Below are 16,468 nucleotides of genomic sequence, written 5' to 3'. Positions count from 1 at the left end.
AAATAATTTACAATATAATTTATAATATAAAAGTTCAGTATTTCTATGTGAACCCTTTTGTACACTCGGCTGTGTGGCATCCGTGGTCTGGATGTACAGTGATTCTTAAAGGCCACGAGGAGGGGAGGGAGCTCCTCTCCCACCCCCTCGCACGGGCGGTGATGCAGCAGCTCTGTGCTGTCCCTCAGGATGGCAATTTGTTTGTGTTCTCCATCCTTTGGGTCAAGGAGATGCCCCAAAAATGGGATGTTTGACCAAAGTTGTTGTATAAACAGGAGAGAAACTGCATGAGAACGGATTTCAGTGGGTGGAGAACTGAAGAACAAGTCGGTCAATGGATTGGGCAGCAGGGAGCTGAGCGTCACCTGGGATCTCCGCCTGCAGCTGCCCTTGGTGGGCCACCACGCTTCTGCTCCCTTCAAGTAAACCCCAATTAGGACAATTAAGGGCCAGAGGGCGAGCTCTACTGCTCCCACCTCCTCTCCCTGAGGACACGGTGCTTGTGACGTGCCAGCAATCAGCTGTGCCATGAGATCTCCATCCATGCTCTCATCCACGCTATTCCTTCTCGCAGAGCCGAGCAGAGAAGATCCTGGCGATCCTCATGGCTTCCTCCTCTGAGAGCTCAGATGGGACCAGGGCCGGCCTCTGCTGTGGCCGTCGGTATGGGATGGCCCCCAATGCAGCCCTGCGGCCGCCCTGCAGAGAGGAAATCCAACATCTCAATGTTCCAAGTGCTGCTGCAGCCAAACTGAGCCCCAGCACCAGGCACAGATCCAAACCTTTCATTTCTATGCATCTGCTTGCAGCCAGGCTGGGCTTCAGCGGCCCTAAGGACTGCTGTGCTGGGCAGACAAAGAACCCGGGAACACTTTGCTATTTTCTTATGAAGGAAAGCAGAGCAGTGTGCTCATAACACTCAGCCTCTACACAGAGGCAACCTTCTGCTTCTTATTAGATAAATGGGAAGAGAGAGAAGCCTGGATCTCACAGCTGTATTCACCATGCTCACACAGCCTAAGTACCATCAAGAACCAACTGAACAACAACTCATTGCTTCCTTTATTAGAAGGGCAGCCCCACGCCAGGCAGCACCAGCCCTGCTATGGCACGGCCACGTTGCCAGGGGCAGCCAGCAGCTCCAGGAAGCCCCCTGCAGCCGGCACAGCCATGTCACAAGAGCACAACGCTGGGGGGGCTGTGTTCCAGAGCCAGCTTGCTGTCACAGCAGCCCGGAATGCTGAGCACAAGGGCAGTGCCAGCCCCAGAGCGCCGCCGAGGACCGAGGGAGCCAGGGCTGTGGCGGGCAGGAGCAGCCCATGGCGATGGATGGGGCCGCTCCTCCTCTGCCTCACAGCCACACACGGGGACAGGGACACAGCAGGACGGCCAGACGCTCCTGTGCTCACCCACACCACAGATAAGTCGCTCCCAAACTGCAGCCCGCCTCGCTCCTGCGCGACCCTGCCAGCTCCCCATGCTTTCCCTTGCCCTGCCCCAATGTTGGGGGCTGCTGTGCTGAGTCCTGACCCCACTCCAGGTGCTGGCACCGGACCTGCTGACTGCAGTGGCCTTTCCTCACAGCCCTGGGGACAGCAACCCGGTGAGCAGGGCTGTGCAGGGGAGGGCAGCACAGGGCAGCAGGGCAGGAGGCTGCTGGCTTCTTCCTTCCTTTCCCTCTGCCTTGCAGATGGACAGACACCCAAAAAACGGCACCAGATGACCCAAAGTTCAGCAGCTCAGCCCTCCAAAATGGGTGTCCTTCAGAAAAGATAAGTCAGCTCCATACTGGAGCCCGCTGTGCTCCTACAGGATCAGGGAAGATCCCAAAAATCCCCCTGCCCTCACCCCAACGTTTGGTGCTGCTTTGCTGAGTCCTGGCCCCACTCCAGGTGCTGGCACTGGACCTGCAGACTGCAGTGCCTGTGTCAACGTGGCATTGGTGACCCAAATGGGCAAGGAAACCATTTTCAGAGCAGCAACCCGGTGAGCAGGGCTGTGCAGGGGAGGGCAGCACAGGGCAGCAGGGCAGCAGGCTGCTCCTTTCTTTCTTCTTTCCCCTCTGCCTTGCAGAAGGGCATCTGCTCCAAGATGGATGTTGCGATGTCTAGCCTGCTGTGCTCCTAAAGGACCAGGGAAGCAGCCCAAGGACCCCTTGCCCTACCTCAGTGTTTGGTGCTGCTTTGCTCAGCCCTGTTCCCAGTGCAGGTGCTGGCACCACAGCTGCTGATTGCAGTGGCCCTTTCCACACATACCTGGGGACACAGGCAGCCCCACAGCCATGGAAATGGCTGGCAGAGCAGCAACCCGGTGAGCAGGGCTGTGCAGGGGAGGCAGCACAGGGCAGCAGGGCAGGAGGCTGCTCCTTTCATCCTTCCTCCCCTTCTGCCTTGCAGATGGACAGCCCAACACTAATGGCACCAGATGACCAAAAGGGCTGCAGCTCAGCCCTCCAAATGGGCATCTTACAGAAAAGATAAGTCAGTTCCAAACTGGAGCCCGCTGTGCTCCTACAGGATCGGGGAAGATCCCAAAAATCCCCTTGCCCTCACCCCAACATTTGGTGCTGCTTTGCTGAGTCCTGACCCCACTCCAGGTGCTGGCACTGGACCTGCAGACCGCAGTACCTGTGTCAACGTGGCATTGGTGACCCAAATGGCCAAGGAAACCATTTTTAGAGCAGCAACCCGGTGAGCAGGGCTGTGCAGGGGAGGGCAGCACAGGGAAGCAGGGCAGGAGGCTGCTCCTTTCTGCCTTCTTTCCCCACTGCCTTGCAGAAGGGCATCCGCTCCAAGATGGAACCAGAGGAGGACACGCGCCTGTCCTCAGCTCTCCATCTGCTCTCCGTGCCTCCAATACAGCCCTGGGGACACAGGCAGCCCCTCACAGCCATGGAAATGGCTGGCAGAGCAGCAACCCGGTGAGCAGGGCTGTGCAGGGGGAGCAGCACAGGGCAGCAGGCAGGAGGCTGCTCCTTGCATCCTTCCTCCCCTTCTCACTTGCAGATCGACAGCCCAGTCACGACCTGCAGTGCTGCACACATCAGCGCCTCCAGGAACCACATGGATTGTGTGCAACAGAACTGTGAAGATGAGGACGGAACAAGAGGCTGAAAGGGATGGATGGGCCCAACTCCGAAATCCCACAGACACCACGTCCAGAAGAGAAGGAAGCACCGTAACCGAGCGCTGCTGAGGCCAGCATGGAAGTTTAGGAGCCACCAAGACTGTCAGCCTTCCTGCCTCCACCCCAGGCGACCACCGAGAAGCTGGCACACAATTAAAGACTAATTGAACAACCTTCAGAATAAACTTTCTCATTCGTTACATCCATGGCGCTTCTTCCATCTCGTGGCATCCATACTGCTAACTTTGGGGAGGTTTCCTTATCGTCATCATCTCTTTCTACTTATGCACCTGCATGTCCTGGTATCACAGAATGGTTTGGGTTGGAAGGGACCTTGAAGCTCACCCACTCCCAACCCCCTGCTGCAGGCAGGGACACCTCCCATAGCCCATGTTGCTCACAGCCCCATCCAGCCTGGCCTTCAGTGCTTCCAGGCAGGGAGCACCCTCTCAGCTTGGTGCCATCTGCAAAATGCTCAGGATGCACTCGATCCCACTGCCTGTGTCACCCACAGAGATGTTCACTAACACTGCTCCCAGCACCCAGCCCTGAGGAGCAGCACTCAGCACTGCTCTGCACCTGGACACTGAGCATTTTCCTTTTTTGGGGAGAGTAAGTGAATGGATATGAAAGATGCACGAGGTGGATCCTAAACAACTCAAGAAGAGTTGGTAGGAGAGGAAGCACTCAGGCAGGGGCCTTTCTGCTCATTCCAAGGCTGCTGTAGAACTTGCTGTCCCTCACCCACATGTTGCATATGGCACTGATGCAATAGCTTACCCCAAAAGAGCACTGTGCTTACACTGCAAACAGGCCAGCAGAGCATCTTCCTGCTGTGTTACGACATCCCTGATGGTGGATGGTGGTCTGTATGCTCCTGGTTGCCACACAGAAGGTGTGCTTGCCAAACAGACTGGGCTCGTTCTGATAGAAACAGGTAAAATCCCCCTCCCTTTTCACACCACTGTGTCCATTTGCAGCAGTGTCCCTACGAACCCTTCCAAGAAAGGATTCCCAGCCTTAACAGAGGCTCAGCAGCTCTTCTATTTTGCTATTCCTAATGTGCAGCTGTGAACTGACAAGCACAGAGAGCATTCCCAGCTCACAGACACGAGCCACAAGCCCTGGGAAACCACATTCACGGCTGTAGCTTCACCAGCACCTTTGGGATGTGGATAAAGGGAGACCTACACCTCAATTCCCTCAGCACAAGGCTGTTTTCTTGGAAATACACTGATTCCTTCCAGGCACAGCACACAGTGAGGCATTCCGGCCATGTTTCAGAGCTGCTCCTTTGACAGCGAGTGGGCAGCTCCAGACAGGCTCAACTTTAACCTTCTGCATAGTTTCCAGTGCACAGGTCTGAAGCATGTTTACCCCATTCCTTGCTATGCCTGCGCCCAGGCAGTGCTCCTGGGTCTCTCTCTCTCTGTCCCCATGCCAAAGCTGTCACTGGTGCCAAGTATCCCATGTTCAGCTGCAGAGAGCACGCTGAGATCAGAAAACCAAGAGGAAGAGGAGTTACATCCAGATCACCCTTCACCTTTCTTTTTATAGAGATGGCTGCAGCACAGCAGGACACTTAAAGCAGCCCAGGGTTCTCTGGTTGCTGCATGACAGGGATTTGGGCAAAGCAGACGGATTTCTGAGCATTTTGAGGAGGCTGGGGGTTTGCTCACTCCAAGGTCAGAGAATTTGGGTAACCTGGAAGCAAACTGCATTGCAGCTCCATGGTGCTGCAGGTCTGATAGGCAGCTGTGTGCTAACGAAGTGCAAAGAGATCTGTATTAACAGGCTACAAACTTCCCACGGGTTGACCTCACACCAACTGGTGTTTCTGGGCAGCAAAAGGTTCGTATCAAACAGCAGGCAGCCTGCCTGGCCCCAAGTGGGTGCAGCAACACAGCCACCTGCTCTGCTTTTTCTGATCAGGAAAATGATAACAAGCATTGGTACTTCTGGTTCAGAGGTCAGATATACTGGATAAAGTCTCAGCTCTGTCCTGGGGGGAACCATGGAAAAAGAAGAGCTTTAATGGTTTGGTTTCACCTGGAATGGGAACAGAGCAATGTTACAACCAAGGAAGGGTGTTGGGAACAAAGAATCAACATTAAAACCAAGGAAGGGTGTTGGGAACAAAGAACCAACATCACAACCAAGAGCAAGAACCAGCCTAACAACCAAGCAAGAGTGTTGGGAAGAGACCATGAGCCAACCTAACAAGGAAGGGTGTTGGGAAGAGAACATGAACCAACCTAACAGCCAAGGAAGGGTGTTGGGAACAAAGAACCAGCAGCACAACTGAGGAAAGGGTTTTGGAACAGAGCACAAAACAGCGTCACAACTGAAGGGTTTGGGAACAAAGAACCAACATTACAACGAAGGAAGGATGTCTGCACCTTTGCTGGCTGCATTTAGAACAGCTGAAAGCTCTTATTCGGGAAGTGCCTTAAGTTTATGTCATAGAAGGATTTTCTCTAATTTGAAATGAAAACACATCCATGTGAAACAACACTAAAATATTGGTGCTGAATAAAATTGCTTTCAATGTATATTTCTGATCCTTTCGGAGTACTCATAAAAATACATATATATGATGATTTAACATTCTCCAGATTTCCAAATACCTTTTTTTTCCCCCCCAAACAGCTTCCCACAAGCAGACTGGGATGCTCTGAGAATGACAGTGTCTAGAGGGACTAAACTTTTGCCCTGAAATCTCAGCAGTGATATATAAAATAGAACAGAACACATGAATACAGTAAAGGCAAAGAGGGAGGTGAAGTAAGGTCAGAAATGTGGTCCATCTACACCATGGCTACGATAAAACAGTTGTAGCTTTATGGTAGCAGTGATACAGTGTTGGATGCTGCTAAATTGAGCCAGAGCCACGGGTAATTTTCCCCAGGTTATATCAGGAGAAAGGTTGAGAGGACAAGTGCAGAGCTGGTGAACTTGAGAAGGGGCAGAAGTGGAGCCCTGGCTGCTGGAGCAGGCAGACAGCAGTGACAAGTGTGGCACAGGGAAGCTGGGAATCACAGCATGGCCTGGGTTGCAAAGCAGCTCAATGCTCATCCAGCTCCAAGCCCTGCTGTGTGCAGGTCGCCAACCAGCAGCCCAGGCTGCCCAGAGCCACATCCAGCCTGGCCTCCAATGCCTGCAGGGATGGATGGGGCATCCACAGCCTCCTTGGGCAACCTGTGCCACTGCCTCACCACCCTCTGCCTCCAAAACTTCCTCCTCACATCCAACCCAAACCTCCCCTGGCTCACTTTCAAGCCATTCCCCTTGTCCTGTCACCACCCACCCTCACACACAGCCGTTCCCCCTCCTGTTTATCCGCTCCCTTCAAGCACTGAAGGCCACCATGAGGAAAGACCTCAGAAACCAGGGGTTGAGATGTGGAAAAAAATAGTCTAGAAGCATTCACGTTTTGTGAGGCTCAGCAGAACTCAGGTCCACGAGTTTCCTCTCACCCTTTCCTGTCTCCAAACACTGCCGTCTCTTTTGGCACGCCGGCCCGCTTTGCCTCCTCAGCACCGCTGCTTCATTTTGTGTAAGAAAGAGGGAAAGCAGGGAGCCAGGCAGCAGGAGGTGTCAGGATCACGCCGAGGCCAGCAGGGAGCTTTGCCAAGTGCCATGTGAGCGGCAGGGCGCTGCTGACCTGCAGATGGGAGCAGCTCACATTTCGGCCCCGCTGCCACGCGCGGTGTTTGCTGAGCCGTGCAGAAACCGAACGAACCCCGATTTAGAAGGTGATGTTCTTTGTGTTCTTGATGTGCTCTGAACACAGATATGAGAGAGCAGTTCTCCTGCACTGCGGTGTGCCACTGACACGAGCAGAAAACATCCTGTTCTCATGGTGGCTGCGTAACACGGGGCTGGGTGCTCTCTAACAGATGCTTCCAAGTGCTACTGCAAAGCATTGGCTGCGGCTAACTACAGAATTCAAGAGGTTTAATCTCAGCTACATCCAAATAGGGCTTTGATAATACTCTCCCCAATCTTTAATTCCTTTCTGGGGTGTGTTTCTAGCTCATCAGCTTAGCACTGCACAGAGGAATTCAAGTAGAAATAGAATTAACACTGAACCACGGGCCTGAGAAATGGTTTGGAAGCGCACTGAGGGGTAAAGTGCTCCCAGGAAGAAGCAGAAACTCTTCAGAGAAAGCCAAACTTGGAAGACAGGCATGGCAGTGAGATACAGCACAAGTGGGTATGGACAGAAAGGAACACAGAGAACTCCAAAGGAGAAACACCTCTGAGATTCTGCTTTGGATTTCATCTGAGATATTTGGATGTAGCATGAGAAGTGCTCAAGGAGCACTGAAACACACCGCAGGCTGGGTATCAGTCAGGTCAAATCCAGGGATGCTGGAAGCATGCTCTGACTGTGATGGCTCTGGTAGAGCTCCTTATTTCCATCAGGAACAAGCCAAGGGCTTTAGAAAAAGATATTAAAAAATATTCATCTGATTTACCTAAGACTTAACAACGCAAAACTGCAAAAATTTGTGCATTTTACCTGGGCTGTAATGATATTTATTAGCTGCAAGCCACTTCCATGACTTCAGAGCCATTAGATCCTGCCTAATTTTGTTCTGTTTCATCAAGCAAGCTGTTTGTGATTATACAAATGTTCCTCACAGCATTTGTTCCATAGGTCACAGTGAGGGAAATGAATATCTTTCCTGCAAGAGGTAAATAAGTAGCCCAGCTGGCGCAGGACTGAGATCCACATCAACAGCCCTGCGGTGGCTGCAAAAGAATCATGCTTAGATCTCAAAAAACCAAGTCACCTCTTGCAACACAGAGGCACAAGTGTCACTAACACAGCCACTGATGCTGCCATCTATCCTCTCTGAGAGAAGAGGGGTCAGAAAGACTTACCGTGGTTTGGAAACTGCCACAACCTCAGCACTGCCAGGCAAAGAAAGAAAGGGAGAAGTGCTGGATGATTTTTAAGGCTCCTTCCAACCTAAGCCATTATTCTATGATTTGACAACTGCACTCCATCAAGCAGAACAGTAAAGGAAAGGATGTCCCATACTTACTGTGGGAGGGTGGGAAGAACTGCTGAGCAATCTCATGGAGGCTTCCATCTGCTGGGGAGGGAGGAAGAAGTTGGGAACAACAGCAGCTTCAGATCTGAGCAGAGCTGTTAAGGAACAACCTTTGGTGATGGGCAATGGCACAGTGCTTCACAAGAGCTGAGGAACAGGAATGAGCCTTTTGAAACAGGGGCTCATAGGTCCCAGGTGATGAAACTCAACCATTTTCATCAGTATGGTATCACTGTGAATGCTTGGGTCTCTCACCTGGACTCACAAAGCACAAGTCATAAAGTTGCTTTTGTAGAGAACTTCTTCCTTGCAAAGATTTCACAACTTAGTGGCACTGAATGTGAGATTTGGAATCAGTGCAAGAAACGTGGGAGAATGTTTTAAATGCAAAATACAACATGTTTCTTCTCATACAAAAGATACATAATGCCAACACAGATTAAAAAGCACAGGAAGACAGGTTGAAACTACCCAAAATTCAAGTTGTGCCAGATAAGGGTGTAGGGTGGATATCAGGAAACAACTTCTTTACAGAAAGGGCTGTTAAGGACTGGAATGGGCTCCCCTGGGAGGTGGTTGAGTCACCAACCCTGGATGTGTTTGAAAACCCTTTGGATGTGGTGCTCAGGGCTGTGATTTAGTGGGCTGTTAGGGTGGGATGGTGAGGCTGTGGTTGGACTTGATGACCTTCAAGGTTATTTCCAACCTGAGCAATTCTATGATTCTATGAAAATGAAGTAATTGTCATTCATCACTGCAAATACTGGTTACAGATGGCAAGGAAGTCAGCACTACACTCCACGAAACACACCATAACAAGGACTTGTAGTGCCTGATCATTGATTTTAGGCTTACTGCACAGCAAAGAGCTCCACAGAGTGAGTTTTTCATTTCAGAAGCCTGTGTGATTCATAGAATGATAGAATGGCCTGGGTTGCAAAGGAGCACAGCGCTCATCCAGCTCCAAGCCCTGCTGTGTGCAGGTCGCCAACCAGCAGCCCAGGCTGCCCAGAGCCACATCCAGCCTGGCCTTGAATGCCTGCAGGGATGGATGGGGCATCCACAGCCTCCTTGGGCAACCTGTGCCACTGCCTCACCACCCTCTGCCTCCAAAACTTCCTCCTCACATCCAACCCAAACCTCCCCTGGCTCACTTTCAAGCCATTCCCCTTGTCCTGTCACCACCCACCCTCACACACAGCCGTTCCCCCTCCTGTTTATCTGCTCCCTTCAAGCACTGAAGGCCACAATGAAGTCTCCCTGCAGCCTTCTCTTCTCCAAGCTCAACAAGCCCAGTTCCCTTAACTTTTCTTCACAGGAGAATTCTAACCAAAAGATAAGACCCTCCTTGAATGCCACATGTGCTTACAGAAAGAGAAGGATACAAAACCATTTTTGGTTTCTCAGACTTTCCTGACTCTTCCAGTGGATCCTCATGGCTGCCCTCAGACAAGCTACTCCTGTGCCCTTCCAAGCCAGAAACACTCTTGGCACAGACCTCATCAGAACCATTTTTTTCCTCATCTTGATGATCTTCATTTAAAACTTCACTTCTTTCCTCCTCTCTCGCTGCAGCTTTTGGAGCAGTCAGACTAATGCTTCCTGGAAATTCCAGTAGTTCCTTGGAAGCCCTGTGAAACTCTGTGTGCTGCTCTACTTGCTTAGTGTTAAGTGTTCTGTCCCAGCTGTAATTTCCATTTTCTACCAGGCCACCGACTGTCTGATGCAATTCTGACAAACAAGCAGGCTGAATCAGCTCCTTGTCAGCTGCTTCTGTGCTGTTACTCAAGCCTTCTGCTCCTGTCCAAGGACTGTTCTGCAATGTGTGAGGGCTAATGCATGAGCTAAGAGAGGTGAGCAGGCTTCTGTTGTCACCTCGTGGTGTGCTGGACAACGTGCTGCTCCGTCGGCTGCTCCCTTTCCTCACACAGTCTGTTTCCACCGAGTGCTGAGCTTCAGGCTGCAAGTCTGCAGGGTCAGCTCCCAGCTCTACTGAGAGCACACTGGACCAGGGACTGGTTCTGTCAGTCAGCGTTGTTATTTCATTAAGAGTTCGTGGTTCTATAATGTCTTCCTCTTCGTACTCTTCTTCACTGTGTGGCTGATGGGCAAAAGCATCTCCATCTCCCTGGATGCAGTCTGCTGGATGCTCCCCTTCAGGGACAGCTTGGTCCAGCAGCTCCTGCAGCACACGTCTGCCAAGCACAGATCTCCCAAAGGAGCACGGCTGCTGTGTATCTCTGCTGACACAACGTGAGTCCAAGCCCAGCTGGCCTTGACACACATCAGTTCTGTCATCTCCATCCTTCTGGTTGAGTACACGAGAAGCACCCGGCTTTCTGCTGCTGTCTTGATCCACGTTAGAAGAGCCTTTAGTATTTGTGATAGTCTGCAAGCCTGGTTAATAGAAAACAGCATCAGAAAATGCAGAGAGAAATTGTTTGTCTTTTATCTGGGCTCCTAGCAGAACATCACATATGCAGGAATGGCTCAGAGTCAAACACACACAGCAATTTTGTCCAGAGCTGCTGATATGACCATGTTCTACCACTTACAAGGGCAGGAGGACACAAATGCTAAAGGAAGAAAGGAAATATTCAGGAAGACAGTGTTGAAAAATAACTAGAAACACCTCCTTAAATCTATGTAGATAAAGAAAAAACTGGACAGAGAAGATGCTCTGATATAAAGAACAGTCAGTGGAATGTCACCTACAGCAAATGGAAGAAATATCTATTGCTTGGAACAACTGAAAGCAGTTTGTGCTGCTCAGATTGCAGGGGAAGAAGAGAGGAATAACAATGGTGGCAAATGTGGATAATCCTACCAGCTTTTCTTCTAGCTTCCCTAGCTTTATTTAGTGGCTCAGAAGACACAGTTGCTACTGATATTCTACTGCTATTCTCTGGCTTTCAGTTCAGCTTACCAGCACCTATCAAATTGTAGAATCACAGAATGGCCTATGTTGGAAAGGACACAATGATCATCCAGTTTCAACCCCGTGCTATGTGCAGGGTCACCAAATGACAGACAACTATTAATTAAACACACATACAACAGAAATTCACTCTGGACTACTGTTCAGTTACTGTGGCAGAATTCAGATTGAAAGCAAAGAGCTGCCTGTGCTCCTGGTAAAGGGCCTGGAAATAGAAGAATGGTTCTGGCATAAGAGATCATAGAATCATATCATAGAATGACAGCATGGCCTGGGTTACAAAGGAGCACAGTGCTCATCCAGCTCCAAGCCCTGCTGTGTGCAGGTCGCCAGCCAGCAGCCCAGGCTGCCCAGAGCCACATCCAGCCTGGCCTTGAATGCCTGCAGGGATGGATGGGGCATCCACAGCCTCCTTGGGCAACCTGTGCCACTGCCTCACCACTCCAGCTCCATCTCTTGGAAGTGCAGTTTCCCTGCAGGCAGTAAGAGGCAGGAGAAGCCCAGAATAAACTGCCCAGCTGGCAATACTCCTGGCCACAGTTTGTTCTCTGCACAGCATTTCAATTCCAAGTCATTTTGCTATTCCAAGTGCCTCTCTGTTAGAAAATCACAGTGGTTTGAATGGTTAAGCTAAAACAAAATGAAGTGCCAATTCCTCTTAGCAAAGGGTCACAGACTCAGCTCAGTGCTGCTCTGCAGGCTGGTTTTGCACAAGACCACTCTTTTTTCTATTGGACATTGAAATTTAAGTGGAATTTAGGCCTTAACTCCCATCTCATTTGCCTTCTGAATACTGCAACTCAATGCTATCCTTATTGGCAGAAGTTTGAAAATCTCTCTGAAGCATTCTCCCAGTGGATCAACACATGCTGACCACCAACACCAGGCACTGCTTTCTATTACATGAGGACTTTAAAAATGCTTTGCCAAAAACCCCAGACCAAGTAACAACTTACCACTGATGAGGCTGCTGACCTGGGACACCAGCTGACTTGATTTTCTTAAAAGATGGCATTGGTTGGAATCCATTTCTCTGCTCCTCAAGCCTTGATGATCACTCTCCTGCTCTCTGTGACTTGGTTGGGATCTGTTACCATCACTGAAGTCAGGAAGAGACCTGGTCAGCTTCTGGCTGAAATATCTCTGAACTTCATCCAGCTCGCTCAAGTTCTTTCTGTAAGCAGTTGTAAGAAGAAGGTTAAGGAACAAAAAGAACAAGAAACGATGGCAGAATGATTCTATCCACATCCTTGTAGTCAACAGGGTGTAGATACACAAACACAGTGTTAGAGGTTTGTACTGTAAAACAGATCAACATGCGAGCATCGAGGCCGCTCCACCTATGGGAAAGGACAATCACAGAATCACAGAATCACAGAATCACAGAATCACCCAGGTTGGAAGGGACCTCAAGGATCATGTAGTTCCAACCCCCCTGCCTGGCAGGGCCACCAAACATCCACATTCAGATCAGGTTGCCCAGGACCCCGTCCAACCTGGCCTTAAACACGTCCAAGGACGGGGCATCCACAACCTCCCTGGGCAGCCCGTTCCAGGGCCTAACCACTCTCCTAGTAAAGAACTTCCCCCTAACATCCAACCTAAATCTTCCCTCCTTCAACTTGGATCCATTTCCCCTAGTCCTGCTGTTGTCAGCCCTTTTGAAGAGTTTACTCCCCTCCTGGGTGTAGGTTCCCTTCAGGTATTGATAGGCTGCAATGAGGTCACCCCGCAGCCTTCTCTTCTCCAGGCTGAACAAGCCCAACTCCCTCAGCCTGACAATATTTACTCAGGAACAAATTTAGGCTGGGAACTATTACAAAAAAAAAGCAGCTGGTTTTAAACATACTTATTCAAAGTTGGATTTGCAGTGGCTTCTCAGTAGAAGTCTTAAAGGAAAGGGTATCAGAATCATAGAATCATAGAATCACCAAGGTTGGAAAAGACCTCAAAGATCATCCAGTCCAACCATTCACCTATTACCAACAGCTCCCACTAAACCATGTCCCTCAACACAACATCCAGCCTTTCCTTGAACACCCCCAGGTTTGGTGCCTCCCCCACCTCCCTGGGCATCCATTGCAGTGCCTGACCTTTCTGACAAGCAATTCTTCCTCATGTCCAGCCTGAATCTCCCCTGCCATAGCTTGAAGCCATTCCCTCTGCTCCTATCACTAATGATATCCTATCCTCCTATCACTTGACTTCACAACTGATCTGGATAAAAATCTGAGTGTTTTAAAATATATTGATTGTAGTGGCAGGAGAAGTGATGGAACAGCTGCGAAAGTTTCTTTCAGTCCCACATTCCTGCAGATAATAAACATTCTTCTCCCAAAATTTAGACCTGATCTGTAAGTCTAGAATCCAGACAGCAGAAAAATGAGTGCTTCCAGTGAGAAGAGAGGCGCCCTGCTGTGAAAGGACATCCTTCTGTAACTTACACTGATACTTCTTATCAGTCACCGTATTTCTTCATTTTCTTTACAATTCAGTGCAGGAATGCTGAAGTTTCAAGCTGTGCTTTGTAAATCTAAGGCTTTGCCTTACCTGAGAGCAGTCAGAAGAGAAGCACGCGACGACAATGACAGTGAATCCATCCTGGCTGCTCGCTGTGCATTTCCTTCTGCTTGCTGCAAGGATTCGTGGAACCTGCGCACGTTCTGCATGTGCTCCTCGTGTCGAGGTGTGTGTGCCCTAGGGGGACTAGTTCTGCTAGGAACAGGCCTACATTTAAACACAGAAAGCAGTCTGAAACCTCTGCTTGGACAAGAGCGTGGCAAAATGAAGGGGATATGCAAGTAACACTCAATTCTAACTCAGCATTATAAAGACCTCTTATTCTTACAAAAGATCTGGCAGAAATAACTGCCAGTTTTAGTAACAGTGTAATGGAAGTTCTAAAGCAGCAGCTTGCAAATGAAACATCAGTGAGAAGAAAATCTGGGTTTTGTAGAAAGGTACCTGTCCCCAGGTTGCCACCTCCTGGGCTGCCCTGTCACTGGTAAAGGGAATTCAGTATAATCTTTCAGACATAGGAAAAAGACCTTTGACAGGGCTTTATGTTATCAAATATGCAAAGTTCTGTGCCCTGGAAGTGATGAGTATGGTTCACAGCCAGCTGACTTACTGTTCTAGAGAAGGAACACCAACTTCTTTTGGCAACACGGGCTTGGAAAAGCTTGGAACGTTACTGGGAAGTGCTGGAAAGATGGCCTTCATCTAGAAGAAAGACCAACACCTGGTATGAGTCTTCCACAGTGAGAAAACAGAAATTGCAGTAGTATCTTACTGAGCAAACAAACATTTTCTCAATATAAACTTTCAAAGGATTTTCCAGCACTGAGCCAAAGTTCTGTTCAACCACACTCTTACTTCAGAGACATCTGTTACAGGGCAGATTCAGCTGTCAGTATGTAGGAAGTCTGATTACCAGACTACCCTGCTTTGTAACCCCTGTTTCCAATTTACGTTTTCCAGTTCCAGCTTTGTTGTACAGAACAGTCATCCAAACAAGGGAAAGCAGGCAAATAAGAAGAAAAAAATCATGCTGGAAGCAGTATTGTATAAAATAATAATAAAAAAAGCCATTGTGCTAAAAAGACAAGAGGGTAAAATTCTGCCTCCTTGCTGTCAGCAACAGCACATAGGATGTGTAGCACAGGACTGCTGGATCCCTCCTCACCCTACTGAAGAGTGGAAAGCAAGGTAAAGCGACTCCACTACATACACATCCTATCCCACTACTGATCCACTGCAGGAAGGCAAGCTTGCTATGCTTGCTGATTATTCAGAATCCCATAGAGTCAGTGCTGATCTAATCAGACATTGCACAGGTAAGAAGGCAAAGGACGCACTGCAGAGCTTGGAGTCTGGCTGCGGATCCTCGCCTGCCTTTCTTCTCTGAGATTATTTATATTTTGAAGGGGAGAGACTGCTACTTTGATCTGTCCTCTGCACTGCCCACTGAAGTCGGTGATGTTGTACCAGCCACACACCAGCTGGAAGCCAGAAAGAAGAGGAGAAAGGTCCACTGATGCAAATCCTATCACCCGTTCTGCTTCTGAGGAAGAAGAATAGAAAGCGTGCATTAATTGAAGCTGCATGACAAGGCAACATTTGAGGAATGCCAAAAGGCAGACAGTTACACAGCCCTTGAAACGCGTTGGGGATTGGCAAGGAAAGACTTCTCAGTAAAAAAAAACAAACAAAAAAGGTTTGTAAAAAGTGGTAATAAAGAAGAGGGTTTAAGAAAAACAAATGGGGTGGGATTTGGAGTTTTACCAGCCTTCAAACCAAGACACTTGTGGTGCCTTGACTTAGAAGGAGAAATTGTTCGAAGCAATTAAAGCAGCCTCTTCCCTGCAAATGTGCCAAACTGCCTGTCCCTGCTGCAGCTGTTGATAGCTTGAAGACCAACAGAGGTGGTAGTTCACAGCAGTGAGGGTCTGGCTGTAGGTGCAAGGAAGGACGTGGACGTTATGTGCCCTATCCAGTACTTTATCAGAAGGTTTGTGTTGCCAAACCTTTCAAAAATCATAGAATAACACAGAATGCCTTGGGTTGGAAGGGAGCTCAAGGATCACGAAGCTCCAACCCCCCACCAATGCAGGGCCACCAACCTCCCCAGCTCACAGCAGCCCAGGCTGCCCAGGGCCCCATCCAACCTGGCCTCCAACACCTCCAGAGATGGACGGGGCATCACAGCCTCTCTGGGCAGCTGTTCCAGCACCTCACCACTCTCTCTCTAAACAACTTCCCCCTGACATCCAACCTCCAGCTGCCCTCCCTCAACTTCCAACCATTTCCCTTGTCCTGCTGCCATCTCCCCTTTCACAGAGCTGACTCCCTCCTGTCTGCAGGCTCCCTTCAGGCACTGCAGGCTGCACTGAGGTCACCCCGCAGCTTCTCTTCTCCATGCTGAACAAGCCCAGCTCCCTCAGCCTGTCTTTGTAGGGAGGTGCTGCAGCCCTCTGAGTGCCTTTGTGGCTCCTCTGCACCCTCTCCAACAGCTCCAAAAATACCATTTGACATTACAGGATTTCATTCTTGTACAACATTTTGTCTTTTCTGTCTTGCGAATTTCTCTGAAGCACAGAACAATCACCCAGAAGAGGATGCTGTAGGGAGCCTGCTTTGCAGGGGGGCTGCACTCGATTACAGGTTCCCTTCAACCCCTACAGTTCTGTGATTCCATTCACCTAAAAACATCCCTGCAGAATCAATGAGAGGGCAGAGCTGAAAGGAGAATGGCTGTGCACACCTGGTGCTCTGCACTATGCAGAGAATGGCTGAGTTACACAGGATGGTTTACTTTCGAAGCCAAAAATTCTGCCAGCTG

General features: G+C 49.7%; 1 protein-coding gene across 3 annotated transcripts in view; it reads right to left on the bottom strand.

Annotated features, from left to right (window-relative positions):
* Positions 1-390: 390 nt before the first annotated feature.
* C2CD3 (C2 domain containing 3 centriole elongation regulator) overlaps positions 391-16,468 on the bottom strand; it is a 52,204-nt gene continuing 36,126 nt past the window's right edge. The window contains exons 27-34 of one of the 3 annotated variants that reach the window (XM_048941766.1): positions 14,985-15,190; positions 14,258-14,349; positions 13,678-13,854; positions 12,084-12,301; positions 9,575-10,586; positions 8,181-8,274; positions 8,017-8,054; positions 391-699 (exon numbers count right to left, since the gene is read on the bottom strand). In XM_048941766.1, coding sequence (XP_048797723.1) covers positions 603-699; positions 8,017-8,054; positions 8,181-8,274; positions 9,575-10,586; positions 12,084-12,301; positions 13,678-13,854; positions 14,258-14,349; positions 14,985-15,190 — 1,934 coding nt within the window. In that variant the 3' untranslated portion in view covers positions 391-602. Of the gene's footprint in view, positions 700-6,196; positions 7,885-8,016; positions 8,055-8,180; positions 8,275-9,574; positions 10,587-12,083; positions 12,302-13,677; positions 13,855-14,257; positions 14,350-14,984; positions 15,191-16,468 lie in introns of those variants that run through there. The other 2 variants (XM_048941771.1, XM_048941759.1) reach the window with 2 other exon arrangements.

Source organism: Lagopus muta, chromosome 1 (assembly GCF_023343835.1).
Source record: "Lagopus muta isolate bLagMut1 chromosome 1, bLagMut1 primary, whole genome shotgun sequence".
Lineage (NCBI taxonomy): Eukaryota > Metazoa > Chordata > Aves > Galliformes > Phasianidae > Lagopus > Lagopus muta.
Note: the sequence above shows the minus strand (reverse complement) of the source record. Positions and strands in the feature narration are given on the sequence as shown.